Genomic DNA, 21,274 nt, shown 5'->3' with positions numbered 1-21,274 from the left:
GATACCAGTTTCAGGGGAGGAAGGCAGCTTGGAACCACAGACCGTCCTTCCCGGTTCTGCCTAGCTCAGGCCAGTTGGAGGAGATGGAATTCTTGGAACTTGGGGAAGAGTTCTTGGAATTGGGAGTCGTCGTAGAGGAAGAAGAGAGCCTGGGTTGCTGGTTGCTGGTCCTGAATTTGAGCAGAGTAGAACACCATTTGGGCGATGGGGGGGAATGGGTGGAAGAAGTAAAAGTTGGGGGTGGGAGACTGTGCTGAGCTCAGTCACATGTCTGCTGAGTGACCTTGAGCAGCGAGTCACTTCCCCATTCTGTGTTGCTGTGTAAGATGCTGAGGCCAGATTCCCGGAGCAAGTCTGCCCACCTCGGGTTCCGAGAATGCACGATTCCTTGAGTCGAAGCTGCCAGGATTCAGAGATTCGGATTACAAGAGCTGTGTCTCTGCGATGCCTTGAAACCCCGGCTCCCCGGCTGTGAGCCTGTCTGGCTGTCTGAATCCATTCTGTCAGCACACGGCGGTGGGGAGTGCCGAGGAGAGGGGGTGAGAGGTTCTTTTTAAAGAATCGAGGGCTGAGAACATGATGATCTGCTTCCAGCAGCTCTCAGGCAATAAATATTGATGTGGGAGGAATTGTTCCTCCGCCTCCTTGAGGCTGCCTTCCCCGGGCTGCTTGCTGGCCCGCTGCTAGGGCCACTGACGGGAGGCGGAGGGGCAGGGAGAAAAGGCTCAACTGGACAGAATCGGCTGCCAGAAAGTCCAGGTCCCCAGACAGAGGATGTCACTCTTCTGTAGGGAGAGGGGTGGGCAAGAGGAGAAAGTGAAAGGTGGGGGGCTATTTCTGAAGTTTCTTCAGGCATACCCTCCCAGGCTCAAGGCTCAGGGGTCTCCTAAATACCATTCTAGAAGTAGACATGGTTTTTACAGTTTTATCCAGGAGATGGCGGTATGTAATATAAGAATCACAGGACCCAGAGAAGGTCTCTGACCTCAGTCTCCTTCTCTGTATAATGGGAAGCAGAGTGGCCAAGGCCCGTCAGCTCTGATGGGTTCGTGCTGTCTCCTCCAAATGGCTCCCTGTTGCTGGAGCAGTGCATGAGCATTTTTACAGGAGGACAGGAGGGGGCATCCCACAGTCCCTGTCCCCAGGAGCTCTGAGGCAGCGAAGGGAAGGCCAGATGCAGAGACAGGGGATAACTGCCAACATAGTCCCAGTTTCTCCCATGACTGTGGGGTTCCCTGCCTGGAGCAGGGGGCATTAACAGTCCCCACAGAATAGAGGATGAAGTGGGGTGGGGGTAGGGGCGCAGCACACAGGGTATGGGAGGAGGCAGGAGCCCTGCTTTCCTGCCTTAGGTTCTGTTCCCACATCTGTGACCTCAGAGCTCAGGTGGCCACCAAGACACCTTCCTATGAGTGATCCAGGACAGGCCTGCCTGACCTCTCTCTAGGCCTCCGCCTCCCTATCTGCAATCAGCCAGTCCCTAAGGTCCCATTGGGCCCTAGGACTCCTGGCAGTTGGCTCTGCAAGGTCTGTGGAGTAGAGATGGTCTCTTGGGGCTCCCTGACAGATCCTCTGTCCCCATCTGTTGCTGTGGTGGTAGTGTCCCCATTCAGCCAGCAACCCTCCTGTGCCCTCCATGACCTCTGGTCCTTTTGAGAACCTTCCCTTGGGGTCGAGTCAGGGGCTAACAGAGGCCCAGCCAGCTACCTCCTGGCAGGGAGGCCTTTCCCATCCAGGGTCCCTGTCCCTGCCCAGCCTCTGAGCACCACTGGACTTTGTGACCGTCCCTTGCCTGCTGTTTACCAGGTGTCCATGTGTCTGCTATTTCTGCGATGTCTCTGAGAGTTTGGGATTCTAAAATTATATGGTTTTAAAGTTCTGTGTTCCTAATAGAGATTCTCAAGTACCTGTGCTCTATTATTCTAAGATTCTATGCCCAAATGGTGTGAGACTCCCCAAATTCACATTTCTAAATGGCTACAGTTTGGGCTAAGAGTTTGCCAGTCTATGAGTCTGCTGCCAGCTGGTTGTTAGCCTCAATGCACATCCTTGGGAGAATGGTCAGGGTGGGGACAGGAGTGGGAGGTGGCAATGGTCCTTCAAACCCAGGGCTTAGGGCTGGTCTATTGGGATTTGCCCAGCCTGGAGGGCCCCATTCCCTGGGACTTGTGTTCCCGTTGCAGTCTCTGAATTCTGAGGTGGTGCAGGTCTTTTTTGTCCCCTGTGTCCCTTCCTTGCAGGCACTACCTCTCCCTGCCAGCCTGGGAGCCCTCTTGTGTCACTCCCCGTTGCTGGCAGTCCAAGGCTTGTGACTTCCAGTCTCTAATGTCGAAGGGCTTGAGTGATCACCCAGTGCAACCCTCACTCCATCCCACAGATGGAGGGGTTGAGGCCCACAAAGGGTCAAGGATGTGCCCAGAGCTTGGCCAGCTTGACTGGTCCCTGCGTTTGTCTGTACAAGGCCAGGATCTGGCCCCAAAGGGCTGAGAAGGGCCCCTCCCTCAGCACATAGAGTGCGCATAGAGCTTCCGCAGACATCCGGGCTGGAGGCCACTTTGGGGTGATCTGCTTGAGTGGTTTTCAAACTGTACCCCACAGAACCCTAAGGGCTAAGGGCCTTCCATCCCCCTATACACAGACAGACTCTCTCTCTCTGTCTCTTCGATACCAGTAGTTCTGCTTTTATGTGTTTTTATACCAGTCTTTAGAATGAGATTTCAATTGGGAAAAAGGTTCTCTTGCTAAAAACTAGCTGATCTAGTTCAATATCCCCATCTGACAGAGGGGCAGACTGAGGCCAAAGAGGAGAGAGACAAAAGGTAGCTGATCTGGCCCGAGAGGCACCATCCGAGTTTCCTCAGTGTCTGAGGCACCTGCAGTAGCAGGGACGGGACCAGCTGCGGCAGATGTTGGACACCGGGAGTCTGTGCCATAGTGGCCTGGCTCCGCTCCTTACTAATTCTGAAATCCGTAAAATGGGTATAACCACAACATCGAGATCTCGAGGTTTTTGTAAGAATGAAATGAGGCAAAGTGGTGAGGTGAGTGGTTCAATGCCAGACATGCAGGCCCAGTAAACACGAGTGCTTGCTCTTGGCTTCTTTCCCTGATCAGACCAGATCTTCAGGGGAAAAAAATAATAGAAAAATTGACTTTTTTCTAATATGCTTATAGGTTTAAAAATTTTTTTTAATTTAAAAAAATTTTTTAATTGACAAGTAAAAATTATATGTATTTATGGCATACACTGTGATGCTTTGATATACACATACATTGTAGAATGGCTAAATCAAGCTGTTTAACACATGCGTTACCTCCCATACTGACTGTTTTTGTGGTGAGCACACTTTACATCTACTCTCTTTGCAGTTTTCAAGTGTACAATATATTGTCACTTGACACAAGTAACTGTAGTCATCATATGTGCAATAGGTCCCTTGACAGTTTTCCTCCTGCCTACCTGAGATTTTGTGTCCGTTGACCAACATCTCCCTAGTCTTTTCCCAACCCAAGCTCTGGTAATTACCATTGTACTTCCTGCTTCTGTAAGTTTCACTTTTTAAGATTACACATATAAATGAGATCACGCAGTACTTATCTTTCTATGCCTGGCTTATTTCACTTAGCGTAATGTCTTCTAGGTTCCTCCATATTGTTGCAAATGACAGGACTTCCTTTTTTTTAAAAGAAAAAAAGGCTGAATGCTATTCCATGGTGTACATGTGCCATGTTTTCCTTCTCTGCCTTCCATTGATGGGCGCTCAGGTTGATTCCGTTCCTCGGCTGTTGTGAATGGTGCTGCCGTGAACATGGGTGTTCAGATATCTCTTCCACAGACTCATTTCCTCTCCTTTGGAAAGACACACCCAGCAGTGGGATTGCTGGATTGTAAGGTAGTTCTATTTTTAACTTTTTGAGGGGTCTTCCTACCGTTTTCTGTAGTGGCTGTACTAATTTACATTCCCACCAACAGTGTGCAAGGGTCCTCCTTTTTCCACATCCTCGCCAGCACTTACCTTTCATCTTTCTGATAATAGCCATTTTAACAGGTGTGAGGTGATAGCTCATTGTGGTTCTTCGATGCCTTTCTATAGCCAACTTCCCCTATACTCCATAAAAATTTAAGATAGCTTATACCAAACACAGGTACAGTGCCAGTAAAATGGTAGCAATTAGACTAACATTTATTACTTTGCACCATGCGGTGTTCTAAAACCTTTGTGTGTATTACCTCGTTTAATGCTCATAACCCCCTACAAAGTAGTACAGTTATGATCTCCATTGTACACCTGGACTCCATTGTACACCAGATTAAATAACCTGGTCACATGGTTAGTAAATGGTGGAGCTGGGATTCAAACCCAGGAAAACTCATTCCAGGACCTGTACTAAATCAATGAATCAATCAACCAACCAAGACTAAGGAGCAAGAAACATATAAATAAGAGCAAAAGATTAACAGAATGAGAGGAACAACATGGATGTGTGGACCATAAAGATTAATTCAGTTGATATGGTTGAGCCACTTATTTGGTTCTGAGATTTCTGGTAGCCAAAGCCAGAAGCATGTTTCATTCCCCATAGAAGCTCAGATCTTCACTCTGCTAAAAAACACTATCTCATGGGAGGGGTAGAAAGTTCAGCAGTTACCCCTGTCCCTGTGACCTGTGTCATAGAAGCCAAGGGCGGGCAGAGAGTTCCGTATTACCTACCAGAGTCTGCACTGCTCCATGGCACTGCGGACCCAGCACCAGGACAGAGCCTTCTAGGAACTCAGCTCCCTCCAAGGGTAGCTTCTGGGTCCCTGCAGGCCCAGCAGACAGTAGAGCCTTCTGTGGGCTGAGCCACACACAGCGTGCCTTGTCCTGCAGGCTTGCTGTGGTCAGCACAGAGTGCCAAGAGGGGAAGTTCCAACAGCCCCCTCAATCCAGGCCTGCTGACCTGGGCAAACCACAGCCCAGATGGGTTGTACACCAAGCCCTCCTCTGAGCAGAGGCACAATGTTCCTGTTTCTAGAGCCCGCTATTAGTCAGCAGACCTCGACACGGATTAGTGGGATTAGCGGTAGGAGGTAGAAACCCATGGAGAGCACAGAGGACAGGAGCTCAGGACAGTTAGGGCTCCCTACACCCACAGAATAAAGCCTAGAGCTCTTAGCCTGCCTTGGCTCCAGTCCATCTCTTGCCCACACTGCATCCTACACACAAGCTCCCACCACCGTGCTTTTGCTCATACAATGCCCCTGTTTCAAATCACCTCTCCTGGCTGGGCACAGTGGCTCACGCCTGTAATCCCAGCACTTTGGGAGGCCAAGGAGGGAGGATTGCTTAAGGCCAGGAGTTCAAGACCAGCCTGGGCAACATAGCGAGATCCCATCTCTACAAAAAATTAAAAAAAAAAAAAAATAGCTGGGCATGGTGGGAAAACAAAAAAACAACAACAAAAAAAAAACACCCCAAAACCAAAACAAACAAACAAACAAAAAAACACCTCTCCTTTTCTGTCTATTCAAATCCCAAAGCTCACTTCTCCCTAGATGCCTTCCCTGACCACCCAGGCCCTGAAAGTCTGTCCCTCCCCTCCTGTCTCCAAATCCCCTCTCCTTTTACACAGCAGGAGACCGGTGAGACAGGGTGACTAGACGACCTGGGTTTGACAACCTGCTCTACCAATAACTCCCCAGGTGACACCTATTCTTTTGGGGCCTCAGTTTTCTCTTCTGTAAAATAGGTGCAGCGATGATCCCTGCACCAGATAGACTGTTGTGGGAATGAAACGACATGGTGGATGTGAAAGAGCAGCGTAGACCACACGGGGAGACGATGACATTGTGGTTGTTTTTGCTGTTTATGTGGGGACAAGGAACCCAGGCAAGGAACTCAAAAGACTCTGCTTGTCCCTGAAGGGTGAGCCTGCCCCTCCCTGGCACGTTCTGGTTATCGTCTGTCCCCACCCCTCCTCCTGCCATCCTGGGGCAGCCGCGCTCCTCGCACCCTCTCCCGCAGCTCCGCAGGCCCCTCCGGCCACTGTGTGTGCAGACGCTGTCCCAGAGCTTGGCTGGGGCTGAGGCAGGAGCAGATTCCCTAATTCTCTTTAAGGCAGCACGTCCAGAAGAAATATCACGTGAGCCACGCATGTAATTCTAAATTTTCCAGTAGCCACAATCAAAAGTAAAAGTTAATTGTGATAATATATTTTATTTAACCCACTATATCTAAAATATTCTCATTTTAGCATATAATAAATATAAAAAATTAATGCTGAAATATTTTTCATTCTTTTTTCTTCATATTAAGTCTTCAAAATGCAATGTGTATTTTATACTCATGGCATCTCTCAATCTGGACTAGCCGTATTTCAAGTGCTTAGAGCCACACGTGGCTGGTGGCGGCTTCATCAGACAGTGCAGCTCGCAGGTACAAATGAAGAATAGACCCAGGGTGCCTCGCCCAAAGAAATAAGACTTAAATGGTGGGATGTGAGGCCCCTTCAAATCACACCACGACGGTACCTCCTAATTCTGCCAGGGCTGCTGGCTGATAGGGCTTAGTGGATGGAGCGTGAGTTTTCTACTCAGGCAAACTCGAACTCAGATCTGAGTCCAGCCATCTCTAGTCGTGGGGTGTAAACAAGTCGCCTAACCTCAGAGCTTGTTTGCTCACATGTGAAGGAGCACAGGTCTCCGTCCTTTGCAGGTCCCAGTGAAGATGGAGCAGGCTCACGCATGCATAGCCACCAGCCCACATCCCAGTGTGGTCCTGGAGTCTCAGTTCTGCCAACCCCGGGGTGCTTCGTGTGGCCCTTTGCCTGTCTCTGAACCATTAGCAGTCCCAGCGCTCCCTGGCAGCCTGATCGCGTCTCCTCTTGATGTTCTCGTTTTTCTTCTAAGAGCCTCGCATGGGCTGCCATGGGTCCAGCTGTCTCTCGCCCTCCCTATTTTAATGGCTGTTTATCAGATGCCCACTGTTTCGCCCCAGGCCCTGCGCTAGGCACCAGGGTTTCAACAGAGAACAAGAAAACCTGGTTCCTGCTCTTGCAGAGCTCAGGGTCCAGCAGGAGAGATAGACACTGAACAGGGTTTGACTCCAACCTAAACGTGGATAAAATAGATATTTCTTTATTTTCTTTAAAAATCAACTTAAGTTCTACTCTGAATGCCCATGATGCCAGATCATCAGGAAATTTAACCTCAGCCTTTCTCAGGGCTCTCCCAGCAAAGTGAAGCAAAAGTCCTAAAGTCTTACCCTTTGCCCAGGCACCAAGGAGGTCCCACCCACCAGACTCCAGCATCCACCCACTCTGGTCACTATGGTGATGCCCACCTACCATCCTGGCCCATGTGGTCCCCCTTAACATGCTGGGAAGGAGTCCTGGTATGGCTGGGAACGTGGGAGCCCAGCCTCCCCTAGGTCAGCCTGCAGCCTGCTTCTTGGAAGTGAACTGCTTCCTTGTGCCCTGTTTCAGAGGGTATGTGGCTCTCTGCTGCTGTTGGAACCCACAGACTGCTAGGTCCCTGTCCCATCCTCATTTCCAGTTTTTAGTTGTAGGGAGGATGACATTCTCTTCCCCTCATCCTCAGAGGCCTCCCCTTCTTCTTGCACCCCCCGCATCACCCAGCAGAATTTTCTCAATGGACTTAAGTTCAAGTTCGAGAAACAAAAGCCAGGAAAGAAAATCTTGCAACCTGATTACTGCTTTCTACCCTTCCATGAACCTCCCCTGAGGAAGGGAAGCCCAGAACCTGCTCCCTGCTGGAATGAAAGAAGAGACAAGAAAGGAAAAAGCCCAGGGGAGCAAGCACACATGAATTCATATTTGAATGAATTATCCTGCTGGGACAGGCCAGCCTTGGGCCAGCCAGCACCAGGGAGCCAGGTGGCGGAAGCTCAGAACAGGGCACCCTCCTCCCTGGGGTGGGGGCAGGCATGGAGCTTCTGAAATGTGGGAAAATCCAATATTTGCCTCATGAAGGACCCTAAATAAAAGGAGATGGGGCCAGTGTGGTGGCTCATGCCTGTAATCCCAGCACTTTGGGAGGCTAAGGAGGGAGGATCGTTTGAGATAAGCCCGGGCAACATAGTGAGACCCCATCTCTACAAAAGAAAGAAAGAAAAATGAGATGGGAGAAGAATAAATAGAAGGTGTCAGACCCAGCTAGAGGTTGGTGAGCCCTGGGGGGACCTCACAGGCAACATGGGGACAGGAGGCAAGAGCAGCAAAGCCCGGGCGAGCTCTCCAGCCCAAGGCACTCTCCTGGGGCCTCCAGCATCCTGGACCCACCTGGGGAAGCCTCTGCCTGTGCGCTCCTGTTACGGGAAACTCACTTCCTGCCAGGGTGCCCACGCTGCTGTTCAGGCTGGGCTCAAGGCTTCTTCCATGGAATTTGTTACTTCTAATTCTGATGTCAGCCTGCATAGAAAAGTGTGGCTGAATCAGACCCTGCTTGATTGCTTATGTTCGAATGACCCCATGCCAGTAGCAACTTCTCCGAGACTTAGTTTCCTCATCTGAAAAATATGCACAGTAATCGTACCTACCTCACTGCGTGTTTGTGTTGGAGGAATGCAGGTAGAACACCCTGGGCACCCGGTGGCCTTGGCAGCTTCCTGCCTTTAGGTTCAACCAGCAAAGTGCTCAGGCTCTGGAGTCAGGGTCAGGCTGTCTGGGTGCAGATCCTAGCTGGACCACTTACTAGTCGTGGAACTCAAGGCAAGTTAACTCACCTGTCTGCGTCTCAGTTTTACCACCTGAGATAAAGGATTCTAATGGTATCTACGTCAGAAGGTTGTCGTGAGGTTTCAGTAAGTTATGCGTTAGTCATTAGAACAGTACCCGGCATGTAGTAAGTGCTTAGTAGGCATTGACCATTATTTATCATTTTCTTCCTTGTTTCTGAAAATCAGAAGATGGTGATTTTCTCCCCTCCCTCTGAGCCCCCTGTCACACACAGCAAGTCTTCTCGTCCCCAGAATAAAAGACCTCTCCTAGGCCAGGTGTAGTGGCTCACGCCTGTAATCCTAGCACTTTGGGAGGTTGAAACAGAAGGATTGCTTGAGCCCAGGAGTTTGAGACCAGCCTGGGCAACATAGTGAGACCCCATCTCTACAAAAAATAAAAAAAAATATTAGCCAGGCATGGTGTTGCACAACTATAGTCCCAGCTACTCTGGAAGGAGGCTGAGGTGGGAGGATCACTTGAGCCTAGGAGTTCCAGGTTCCAGGGAGCTGTGAGCACGCCACTGCACTTCAGCCTGGGTGACACAGCGAGACCCTGTCTCTTAAAAATAGAAGAGATCTGTCCTTCAGGAGTTGCACATAGGCCATCCTCACCCAGGGGGAGGGACACCGTCCAGGGTGTCAGTGGGCACCCTCACAGTGTGGGCTCAGAGCTGAGCACGCCCTCTATGACCTGATTTATGCAAGAGGAGGAGAGGGGGCTACTGTTGCTCACCTCCCCAACACGTTCCCTTCCTGTCCCAGAAGACAGTCTAGAACAGGATGGCCTGGAGCCCAAGCCACCCAGCCTCTCGGTAGGCACAGCTCACTGGAGGCCTCTGCTCCTGGCAACTCCCCAGGTGATGACAGTCGGGGGTGATGTGATAACTGAAGAGAGAGGTCTGGCAGTCACCGCGCTGGTGATGTTGATGGAGGTGGTGAGGGGGGTAAAGATGCTGCTGCGGATGATGACGGCGACGCTGATGGTGATGGTGTCGACAGAATAGCTGACACTGATGGTAGCAATAACGGTGACACTGATAATGATGTCAGCAATGGAGATGCTGGTGACAGTGGTAGTGATGGGATTGGTGACGTTGGTGTTTTTGGTGACAGTGGTGATGGCGCAGTGGTAATGGAGAGTTTGATGACACTGACGTTGGTGAAGACAGCGGTAGGGATGATGCTGATGTCAGACACAGTGATAATGATATCAATGATTCTGATAATCATGACGTCGGTGGTGATTCTGAAGGTTCAGGTGACTGTGACAATGGTGGTAATTGTGCTATAGTGGTGACTGTGACAGAGTCAACAATAACAATTCTCATGACTAAACTGGTCATTTAGTCATGACGATATTGGTGATATGAATGGGGGTGATATTTAAGGTGATAGGCATAATAATGATGATGATGGTGGCTGTGGTGGTAATTTTCATGATGATGTTGGTGATTATTACGATGTTAAGGACAGTGATGATAATTGGCCGTCATGTGGATGTTGGTGAGGGTGATTCTTCCAAAACCACGTGTTGCGTACCCTATAGAGCCCAGAGTAAACAGCACTGCGGCCCCCGCCTCCCCTCTGCTGCAGCCCTTCCCAGCCCACAGCCCTCTCTGAGCAGGACCTCTGGCATCCAGCTGACTGCTCTTGGTTGTGTGTCTCCCCAGGGTAGGGACCCCCCCTCTGAGCAGAGACCTGGGGGGTCCCCAGAGAAGCAGGATGGCCTAGCACAGGTGGCACCCGACCTGACTGTGATCCAGTTCATCAAAGGTAAGTGAGCTCAGGCCAGGTTGCGGGGAGGCTGTACAGGATCCAGTCCTGCCTGCTCTTCCTGCTTCATCTTCTCCACCGACAGGAGACTCACGAGCACCGTAAACTCCCTGTGACTCTTCGCTTGTGCAATCCCCTCTGCCTGGAGCAACAGTTTCTGTTGCTATCTATCAACATCTTCCCTGGCCCTCTGGGTCCAGCCCGAGAGCCTCTCCTTCCCCCAGCAGGCCTGCTCTCCCAGCCTGCAGGGCTGCGTCCCTCCCTCCTGGGGGCTCTTGGATGCTCAGGCTTCTCCATCAACTCAGATCTGTGCCGTGCACTTGTCCAGCCCTTCCCCGAGCGCCATGTTCCTGAAGGTCATCGCCTGTGCTGGCCCATCTGTGAGCCTTCCTCTCCTCCCACCCACCGCTGAGCCTGTGAACGGGAGACTCCCAGGAAATTGTTAAAGTCCCAGGCTGGGCACAGGTGGAGGGACTTCTAGGCTAAAATCCAGGGACCTGGGCTTTTATTCTGGGTCCTCGCTTCTCTCTGGGCCTCAGTTTCTCCATCTGTACAGTAGACTCAATGATCTAAGGTCCGTGTGGCTACGACCCTGAGACCATGAGCTCAAACTGTAGGTAACCAGAGTACACATTGTGACCAGGCCGACCTGTCTAAAGACTCCAATCCTGTGAACATGGAGTGAGTGCCTGCTGCGTGCCAAGCTCTTGCAGAGCACTGGGTGACAAGTCAGAAGACCTGGCTTTGAGTCCTGTGCCCCTACTGACCAGTGCACAGTCTTAGGGGACTTACTTTCCTCCTCTAAGCTGAGTTTCCTCACCTGGAAGATGGGGTTGAGAAGCCTTGCTCTGCCTCGCTCAAGGACTATGACGAGAGTCCGGCGGGACAATGAGCGGAAAGCCCCGTATTCTATTACAAACCCTGCCCGTGGGTAAGGTGCAGTTCTGTCAGTTATCACTCCCGCCTGCCGTTACCACTCTGCCCATGTCCTAGGAGAGTAAGTGGAGCTGCCTGTGGTTTAGGCGGGAGATGTCCACAGAGGTTGCTTAATCCTTCACTGAGGACTTTTGCAGCAGGAAGAAATTAGGCCAATTTGGGGGAGGCGTTTCCTAAGACTACTGTTGTCCCAACGTGTCAGATCTAGCCCCCGGTTCCTCCGCATTCCCAGGGAAAGGGAGGGCCTGGACTCCAAGACAGGGGCCTGGACTCACTAGCCTCGGGTCACCCCCAGCTGCTAGAAGGCCCAGCACACTGCACCACGGAACTGCTTATTAATCACTGCTTTGGCTCCTGCCTAGAGGGAAGCTGGAGTCAGTTGCTGAAATTGGATCCTAGAGCGAGTGTTCTAGGCAAGATTATTTCTGATGGTTTCCGCTCCAACAGGAGCCTGGAGAGGACCCAGGCAGGGCTGGCCACGGGCCCTGGGCTAGTTAGCCAGCCTTCTGCTGCTGCGCTGCGCAGGGGCCAGTCTGACCCTGAGACCTGGCCTTGACCACCTGGGACATAGGGGAGGCGGAGGGAGGAGGAACCATGGTCCTTCAGCCGGAGGAGCCCCAACTCTTAGGGAAAGGTAGTCCCTGAGCTGGGAAGGCCCTGGCAGGTGGGGCTGACGCAGTCTCTCTGGTGGAAGATACATAGTCCCTGAAGGAAGGGAGAGCCTCTCTTGTCTGATGGAGGAGACCTGGCCTCTAGGGTGGAGAAGGCCCCTGTCTGATGGGGGAGGCAGAGCCCCTGAATGGAGGAGGTTCCTGTCTAATGGGGGAGACATTGTCCTGGAGTTAAGGGAGGCCCCTAGCTAGTGGGAGGAAATATAGTCCGTCAACTGAGGGAGGACCTGTCCTATTTGAGGGAGGATAGCTGGTCCCCGAGCCGGCTGATGAGGAAGACGCAGTCGCTGAGTTGAGGGAGGCCCTGGCTTGTGTGATGGGGGCGACGTTGTGCTGAGCTGAGGGAAGCCCCTTCCCGTGGGGAAGGCCTGCCTCGGGGCTGGCCATGGGCCCTGGAACTCCCCTTCAGGTGGCCCCACCTAAGTGAAAGGCATAGCTCCTGCCCGCCAGGAACTTTCCATCTGTCCTGGAGGCAGGCTGTGGATGCCGAGGAGAGGCGGAGGATGGGCACAAGCACACTGCAGTGATTGGCGCAGGAGAATGGGGCGGAAACAGCGGGATGGAGTCTTCTGGAGTCAGGCGGCTGGAGAGGCACAGGAATGGGGGAGGGGACAGGAAGGGAAACAGGCCTTGTACTGGGGGTCAGGAGACCCTGGGAACTCCTGGCCTTGACCTGGCCTCTCTGGATGAACTTGGGTGAGTCCCTGCCCATCTCTGGGCCCCACCACGCAGTGAGGGCACCTGTATGACTTGGGCCAAGCAGACTGAAATTCCATGGCTCATCCAGGGCCTCAGATGCCCTGAGCAGCTCACAGTGGGAGGGAGGCTGGAACAGCAACCTGAGGCAAGGGCCAGCTTTACAGCTCCACTCCAAATGCTGGCTGGAAGCGCTGAGTGCATGACAAGGGACCAGGGATGAGAGGCAGGCCTGGGGAATTCCACAGCCCCACCCATCCCTTTTGGACTGTTTGTCTTTATTTTCTGGCTTCAGGGAAACAGCTTCTGGCCTGGCCCAGGGGGCTAGGGGACCAGCTGGCTTGGCCATGCTCTGAGGACAGACACAAATCTCTCATGCCAGAGGTCCTGGTCCTGCTGCTATAGGAACAAAAGGGGCCCCCCACCTGGCCCAGAGCACCCCATAGCCTTCCTGCCCCACCAGCCCAGCCTGGAAAGTGAGTTGCTCCTCTTCCGGGGAAGGCCTCTCCTCCTCTCCCCCGTACCTTACCCCTGACTTCAGTTTTGCCTATTCCCGGCAGAAGCACACCTCTGCCGCTTTTGTTGTTAGTGGAGAGATGGTCGTACATGTCAGAACAGAAGGTGCACTTGGACATCACCTGGGCTGCCCCAAGTGATGAGGGCACTGAAGCCCAGAGAGGAAGGGACTTACCCACCCTTCCTCGCCCTTCAATTTAGCAGACTCGCCGTAATGAGGGCAAGCTGTGAACAAGGCACTGTTTTAGAAGCTAGAAGGAGACTGGGGAGGTCCCCAGTGCCAGAATGGTCACTTCTATTCCTGTCCCCAAGCTTTTGCCCCTGCTGTGCCCCTACCTGGGATTCCTTTCCCTCCCACTCCACCCCTCCAGACCCTGCATTCTTTAGGTCCTACCTCCAGGAGGCCTCAGCGCCCAGCCTGCTGAGGTTTCCCCTCTGGAGTCTTCAGTTCTGCCCCAGACATTTCGACATTTGATCACATATTGGCCTGTATGTCCATTCATTCTTTCCCTCATTCATTCCCCAAATATTTATTGAGTGCCTGCTATGCCCTGGGCTCTGGAGATTCAGCAAATAACACAACAGACAAGAGCCCCTGCTCTAAAGGAAAATTACAACGGGGCGGGGGGTGGCAGTGAAGCAGCTAGATGAGTAAAAGGGGCAGTGTGTTATGTAAAGTGCTATGGAGAATCACAAACTAGGGATGGGGACAGCAGGGTAGGGGTGTGGGCCTGTGCTGGGGACACAGAAGAGAGGACAAAGGCCTGGGTTGGCCCTGAAAGAGCAGGACAGGATGGAATAGGCTGAGTGAAAAATAGTCTGAATAGAAAAAATGAAATGAGATGGGCTGGGATGAATGAAGTAGAATCAAATAAGATAGCATGAAATAGAGCTATATGGAATCAAATAGAATTGAATGGAAAAAAATATTGAATAAAATTCAGCCTAACTCAATGGAACAGAATGAAACAGAATTCCAAAAATGGAATAGAATTCCATGGAAAGGAGTCAAGTGTAAGGGGATGGACTTGATTGCAACAGAGTTAAGTGGGACCAGACGGGACGGGATGGAACAGCTGGCACAGGACGGGGCGGGGGGGGGGGAGGGCACGGATGGCGTGGCTGGCCACCCGCTCTGACCTCCGCCCCACTCGCCCAACAGTCTTCCCCAGGGTGCTGCTGCGGACCCTGCGCCACCCCATCTTCCTGCTGGTGGTCCTGGCCCAGGTGTGCATGTCTTCCATGGTGGCGGGCTTGGCCATCTTCCTGCCGAAGTTCCTGGAGCGCCAGTTCTCTGTCACGGCCTCGTACGCGAACCAGCTCATCGGCAGCGTCTCCTTCCCGATGGGCATCCTGGGCATGGTGTTGGGCGGCACCCTGGTCAAGTGCCTCCACCTGGGGCCCATGCGCTGCAGCATCCTCTGCCTGCTGGGAGCCCTGTTCAGCCTCCTCCTTAGCCTGCCCCTCTTCTTCGTGGGCTGCTCCACCCACCAGATTGCAGGCATCCTCCACCAGCCTGGGTGAGTGCACGAGCGCCAAGGCGAGCACGCGCAGGGCGGGACCGGGAAGGACATTGGCCCCAGAGAGAGGCCACGTCAGTGGACACCCCTCAAACCTCAGCTCCCCTGTAGCACCATCTCCCCACCTCTCTATTCAAGTCAAGCAGTGGGACGCTCCGGAAGGCTCCAGTGAAGGTGTCAGGCACCCCTAGAAGGGGCCCAGGTAGGCCTCCAAGGGCAGGAGAGCTTAGGCCTGGGGCCTTCCTCCTGGAGGGTGGAGGCCTCCCCCATCTACCTTCCCTCCTCCTCCAGGATGCAGGCTGAGACAGGGCAAAGCCACCTGTGCCATGGCATCTCCGGAGTGGCCAAGCCCTGTGGGCCCAGCAGAGGTGGGACACAGGCCACATCACAGGAGGCAGGACCCAGCTCAGCCAGAGGAACGGGCTGCCCGGGGGGCGAGGGTGGGAGAGCAGGTGAGCTGGGGCGGGCTGGCCCTCTCAGGGAAGCTGCAGAGGGGCCCGATGCCCTGGAAGGGGTTGGACTGCAGACGTCTGACTTCTTAGTTCTTAGAGCTTGGGATCCTAAAATGTCAGGATTCTTTTTCCACATCTGTGAGGCACCCTCTAGGAGGAAGGCTGCTGATGCCTCACTCCCTGCTACCCCCCGCCCCTCCCACCCCAGCTGCCCCCGCCCCCCTCTCTCTCTTTCCCCTTGGAACCCTTCTTGGAGAGGATGTTGGAAGTTACATTCCTGCCTGTTTTCCAGAAATGATTTCATCTTTCCTGGAAACTGCTCTGGGCTTAGGTTGGCCCAACACCCGGCTAGAATTCCCCTACTTGCTCTGCCCCCACCTCTTCCTTGGCATCTTCTGTCTTCACCTGGGTGCCAGCTTTCCTCACCTGGGACTCCTTCAGCATGGCTGTGGGGGCTCAGCTCAGGGCCAAGGAGTGCCAGCCTGTCCCCTATCTGTCCCAGGCCCCACCCTCACCAGCCTCCCCCTATTTCCCTCCCCCCATCCCCCTTCCTTCCCTGTCTCAGCTCCTTTTCCAAACAGGGGCCAACACAGCCTTCTAGACTCAGGCCTTCTGTGTGCAGAGCCCTGTTCTAGGCACTGCTATGAGGCCTTCAGCCATGTCCTCGGGAAGCCCCTCTTCCTAGGAGGGAGCCACACTTTTCAAATGATTTTTAGAGTAATAAGCAAATATAGTTTTTTAATTTAATTTAATTTATTTATTTATTTTGAGACAGAGTCTTGCTCTGTTGCCTGGGCTAGAGTGCCATGGTGTCAAGCTCACAGCAACCTCAAACTCCTGGGCTCAAGCAATCCTCCTGCCTCAGCCTCCCAAGTAGCTGGGACTACAGGCATGCGCCACCATGCCCGGCTAATTTTTTTCTATATATATAATTTTAGCTGTCCAGATCATTTCTTTCTATTTTTAGTAGAGACGGGGTCTCCCTCTTGTTCAGTCTGGTCTCGAACTCCTGACCTCGAGTGATCCTCCTGCCTCGGCCTCCCAGAGTGCTAGGATTACAGGCATGAGCCACCGCGCCCGGCCCAAATACAGTTTTTAAAATGGTGAATAAGGGAAAATGTCAGCACATCCAACATGCCCATCTCTCTTTTCCTCTCCCTCTCACCCCTTGGCTTCGACAGTTCATCTCACCTGTGTTTTCATTGATAGTCTTGTAATTTATGTACTGAGCTGTGTTCTAATTCACTGAAGAAGCCTTTTGGGTCTGACTGAGCAGGCTGAGGAGAGCGTCTCATATTCCTACGCACAAACGATGCCCACAGCTGCAAGAGCCGAGGGTCCCCGTGTGCCCAGGGCGCTGCCCAGCCTGCCTGTGTGCCGTCTCATTGAGCCCCATGGGGTTGGTGACAGGGCAGGGATGGAGGGGGAGCCCCCAGCTCCCACCTGCTCAGCCCTCCAGCTGTTGGCAGCGGGTGCTGGGAAGGGCCTCTCCGTGGGCAGAGTCCCCTGGCACAGCCTCCGGATGGGCCCTCTGCTCAGACAGTGCCAGCCCGTCTCCCCCGCCATCCCCGCAGGAGACGTGCCGAGATGGTGTCAGACACACCGGAGCGAGCGCTGTCTGGCAGGGGAGGAGGAAAGGACTGTGGGGGCTGACGAAGTTCCCCCCCTTCACATGGGGACCTCCACCTTAGGGAGGGACAGAAGCTCACCTTTGCCCATAAACCCCTTCCCCACCTCACACCTGGCTACAGACCGGCTCCCCCACCCCTGGCAGCCCTCTTCACCATGACAGGGACATTTCAGTCAGCCTGCCAGGCCTGCCCCTCAGCCTGGGCCTCTGCCCACACCCACCCCAGCCCAAACGGGGATCCTCCAGCTTCTCCCTCTGGGCTCCTCCTCCGCAGCCTGGTGACCCTGAGTCGGGCACCAGCCTCTCTGGGCCTCTGTCTCCCAGCAGGTGTGCTGTGCTCCTTCTAGCATGAAGCCAGGTCATACTCTGAGTCCCAGGGGCCACCTCCCCACCCCCTCCCACGGTGACCCACCCCTCAGACTCAGCCTCTCTCTGACGTCCTGCCCCTATGTACCCCACCTTGCCCTGGCGCAGGGGCTCCCCTGGGATTTGGGAGCAGGCCCTCGGGAGGGAGGCAGGGGGGCTAAAACGTGCCCTGGACACAGTAAACAGGGCCGTGGGAGACAGCAGAGAGGTCACGAGGCAGCAGGATGGCAATGCGGGGGAGGGAGCCCCAGCCCAGCTGACAGGCAGGGAAACTGAGGCCTAGAAAGAGGCCAGGACAGGGGGGAGATCCCACAGGTGTTCAGGGCTCCTGATTGGATCCCACACTCATAGCTCTAATTTTCTGAGAAGGAAGCAATCCAGCTCATTGGGAGAACGGTACTCAATCTGACACGAAATTCTGGGAGGAATTTATCTTGTGTTCCCCATGGAAGGCTCACTGAGGTACAGAGATGTTCGCAGAAGAAGCTCAAAGACCCGTAGGATCCAGGGCTGGAGGGGGTCCCATGAGGAGGCCTCCTGAGCTTGCAGCGCGTCTCCCCGCTTGGATCCCTCAGTGCAAGGAGCTCACTGCTGCTCTGCCACCGGGCAGCCCTGGCAGCCCTGACAGTGGAGGACCTCCGTGCGGAGCTGGAGCCTCTGGCCGTGGCTCTGGGGGTGGGGAGCCGGGCTGCAGGGCTGAGGGGGCCCCCGCTTGTGGCCTGAGGGGGAAGAGCCAGGCCAACCCTGCGGCCTCTCTCCCCCCAGCACCCAGCCTGGGCCAGGGCTGTTTCCAGCCTGCATGGAGCCCTGCTCCTGCCCATCGGACGACTTCAACCCTGTCTGCGACCCCAGCACGCGCGTGGAATACATCACGCCCTGCCACGCAGGCTGTGCCAGCCGGGTGGTCCAGGAGACTCTGGACAAAAGCCAGGTGGGTCAGGACTCTGGAGGTCACCTGTGCCGTTCCCCGTCCCGTGGGCCTGCCACGCTCTGCACTTCTGCGTGCTCTCACTCCTTGGCTCTCTCCTCTCTGTCTCTGTCTGTCTGTCTCTCTCATTCTGTTGGCAGATGTAGAACATTATTCTGTCAATAAGCTGTCATTGCCAACCTGGCCCCAGGGCCCAGAGGAGGAACAGATCTGGCCCCAGCTGTCCAGGCAGGGGAGATGCAAAAGGAAGTAACTCACAGGAACTGGCCAGGGTACAGATAGGCAGGGGCAGGGGCTCCAAGTACAGAGAAGGATGGAAGGAGACCATCCCGCCTGGGAGCGTCCCAGAAGGCTTCACAGGAGGTAGCTTTTGTGCCAGACCTTCCAGGGTGAGTAGCAAACTAGGACTTGGGAGGGAAGGGCTTTCCAGGCAAGGAGAACAGCGTAAATAGAGATTTGCAAGAACGTGCATGTATGCACGGGCACACATGCATGTACACACACACAGTGTTTTGAGAAACCACAAAGAACTTGGCATAGCAGAAACATGAGGGTTCACGGAGAGAAAGCAAGGCCTACTCAAGAAAGGGCCTTGAATGCCAGACCAAGAGTGGGACTTTATCTGGAAAGCTATGGGGAGCCACGGATGGGTTTTAAGTGGGTGAGCGACAGGGTCAGATCTGTGTTCTATCACACTTGAGGCCATAGCGTGGAGGAGGGTGAGCAGAGTACAGAATAGGACATGGAGACCAGTAAAAAGGCTGACACAAGCCCATTCAGTTGATCAGTCAGTCAACAAACCTTCACCGAGTGCCTCCTCTGTGCCAGGCCCTGTGCTGGGGCCTGAGGTCTCAGAACCAAGCAGCCCAGTGGGAAAATGAGGGCAGCGTAATCCGCAGCAGCACACTGTGTGAACCTTAGAAAGGCCACTGAGACCAGGCGGCTCCCCCTCCTCTTTCTCCTAGACAGCACCCACCTTCTCAGGCCCCTCAGCTATAGTTGAGCATGGGGCAGGGGTGTCAGGCTGTTTGTTACGACAATATTCCCTCTCTCCAGAGTCCTCCCATGTCCACCATACCGAATCCCTGCCCTTACGCTGGGCACCGCACCTGAGCCCAAGGCTCCTCCAGGGAGAGACCTGGGCCGCCACGCTGGTGCAGAGTAGAGCACCTGCCAGCGGTTGTGGTCGTCAGAAGCCAGCCAGGCACTACCTGGACTGCGTCAACTGTATTCGGAACAATCACAATCCCAGCCTTTCGGACCTCCTAGTGTTCTCTGCCCTGAGCTAGTCTGATCTCCCCGAGAGCCCTCCAGAGGCCCCCAGGCCCTGGCAGGCCTGCGGATATGGGGCTCTGAACACAGAGGCCAGACCACCCAGTTCAAACCCCTGTTCTGCCTCTAACTGGCTCTGTTACCTTAAGCAAATGATCTAATCTGTGCCTCAGTTTCCTGGTCTGTAAAATGGGGGTGATATTACTGAGCACCCACTATAGAGCAGACACTGTGCCAAATAAATGATTTACCCAGATGACTCATTAAATGGTAAATGAAGAACCATATGACATTATCCATGAAAAGCACAGAGACAGTGCCTAGGAAATTTTAAGCTCTCAGTAACTAACACTCCTATTATACCCATTGGACGGATGAGAAATGGAGTGCCAGGCAAGGACCAGGCATTGCTCAGAGTGTCAGTAGCAGAGCTAGGACTAGAACCCAAGGCTCTGGCCCCTCTTTGGAGCATCGCAGAGACTTGGGCTTCGGTACAGTATTTGGAGGAGGGAGCAGGCGAGCACGCAGGAACTGTCATGCTGGCCTGGAATTGTGTCTTGACATGTCTGCTTCCTCAGGCCAACTGTGAGCTCAGGGACGGGTGGCCCAGTGCCCACGGCAGCTGTGCTCCGGAGCTGCTTATGAATGAGCTACGGACCCAGGTGTGATGCGGAAGGTGGGCGGCCACACGGGGTGGGGCCAAATGCTCCTGGGGAGTGAGGCCCAGGCAACTGGAGAGATTGAGGTGATTTACAGGAAGAATTTCCTGCTATGGAATTACATGAATGTGACTGAAATGTCAGGAAAAGCCCAAGAGGAAGGTCTGCAGCCTTTGTGTCCATGCCGGCAAGCTTCTGCTTCTGGGAAGAGGAACGGGGCATGGTCCCTCTTCCAGTCACCCTGCCTTAGCGTGCTTCTCCATGACCTGCCCCTCCGCCGTGTCTGCAGCCTGCAGTTGGAGGGCCAAAGGCGTAAAATGGCGTGTAAATAAGAGGTCACACACATGTGGCAGCACAGCCTCGTCATGCACATCAGCTCTGCCAGGACATGGGGAGCATCCAGCCACCCAAGCCTACGTGTCCTCTCTCTCTCTCCTTTCCCTGATTCCATCTCCTAAGTAACTTCAAGTCAAAATTCTTTTAGCCACACATCCCCACCCCACTTCCCACTGGGTCCCTCCTCTGTGCAGCGGCCAGAGTGGCCTTTGTACTATCAGTTCTGTCTCTCCCTTGCTTGAAATCCTTCCAAGGCTCCCAGCATCCCTCTCGGGGCTTCCCAACCCTTTTCCCCACTGGAAGTGTGAGGCTGAGAGGGCAGGAGGTGAGGACCCTCGAGGGCTGCAGCTGCCCAGGCCAGCCGGGTCACCTTGCTTGCTGTTGGGGCCAATCCCTACACACCTGTCCCCCATCGGAGGCCCCGGTGGCTGGGACACACTGCTCAAGAAACTCTGATCCCTGGGAAGGAAAGGCGAGGCCTAGGCTTCCTTGGCTGGAGGTTTTCCAGGCTACCTAGGGAGTGGGAATGCAGGCTGGGATCAAACACGCCAGAAGGCCAGCCTGGGGATATTTTCCGTGCAGCTAGTGCGTAGTGTTTAGGCAGTGATGCTCTTCTGGGTCCCTCCCTCCTTCTCTCTCTACTTCCCTGTCCCCACAAAGCCTCAGCCCAGGCTCAGCCCAGTTTATGCAGACACACACCCTGTCTCCGGGTACCTGCCTAGCTCCTCGAGCCATCCTGACCCTGCCAAGGGATTGGAAGTCTCGGATACCAGCTGGCTCTCCTCCACCTGGCTGCGGGCCC

The 21,274-nt window shown here is 54.0% G+C and overlaps 1 protein-coding gene across 4 annotated transcripts in view; it reads left to right on the top strand.

Moving 5' to 3' along the window:
- The window catches only part of SLCO2B1 (solute carrier organic anion transporter family member 2B1), a 50,707-nt gene that overhangs the window by 23,814 nt on the left and 5,619 nt on the right, over nt 1-21,274 (top strand). For all 4 annotated transcript variants that reach the window (XM_069471001.1, XM_069470998.1, XM_069471000.1 and 1 more), the window contains exons 8-10: nt 10,388-10,490; nt 14,472-14,829; nt 18,043-18,208. In XM_069471001.1, coding sequence (XP_069327102.1) covers nt 10,388-10,490; nt 14,472-14,829; nt 18,043-18,208 — 627 coding nt within the window. The remainder of the gene's footprint in view (nt 1-10,387; nt 10,491-14,471; nt 14,830-18,042; nt 18,209-21,274) is intronic.

This window comes from Eulemur rufifrons, chromosome 6, assembly GCF_041146395.1.
Source record: "Eulemur rufifrons isolate Redbay chromosome 6, OSU_ERuf_1, whole genome shotgun sequence".
NCBI classification, from domain to species: Eukaryota; Metazoa; Chordata; class Mammalia; order Primates; family Lemuridae; genus Eulemur; species Eulemur rufifrons.
The sequence above is the reverse complement of the archived record's forward strand: the minus strand, read 5'-3'. Positions and strand labels throughout refer to the sequence as shown.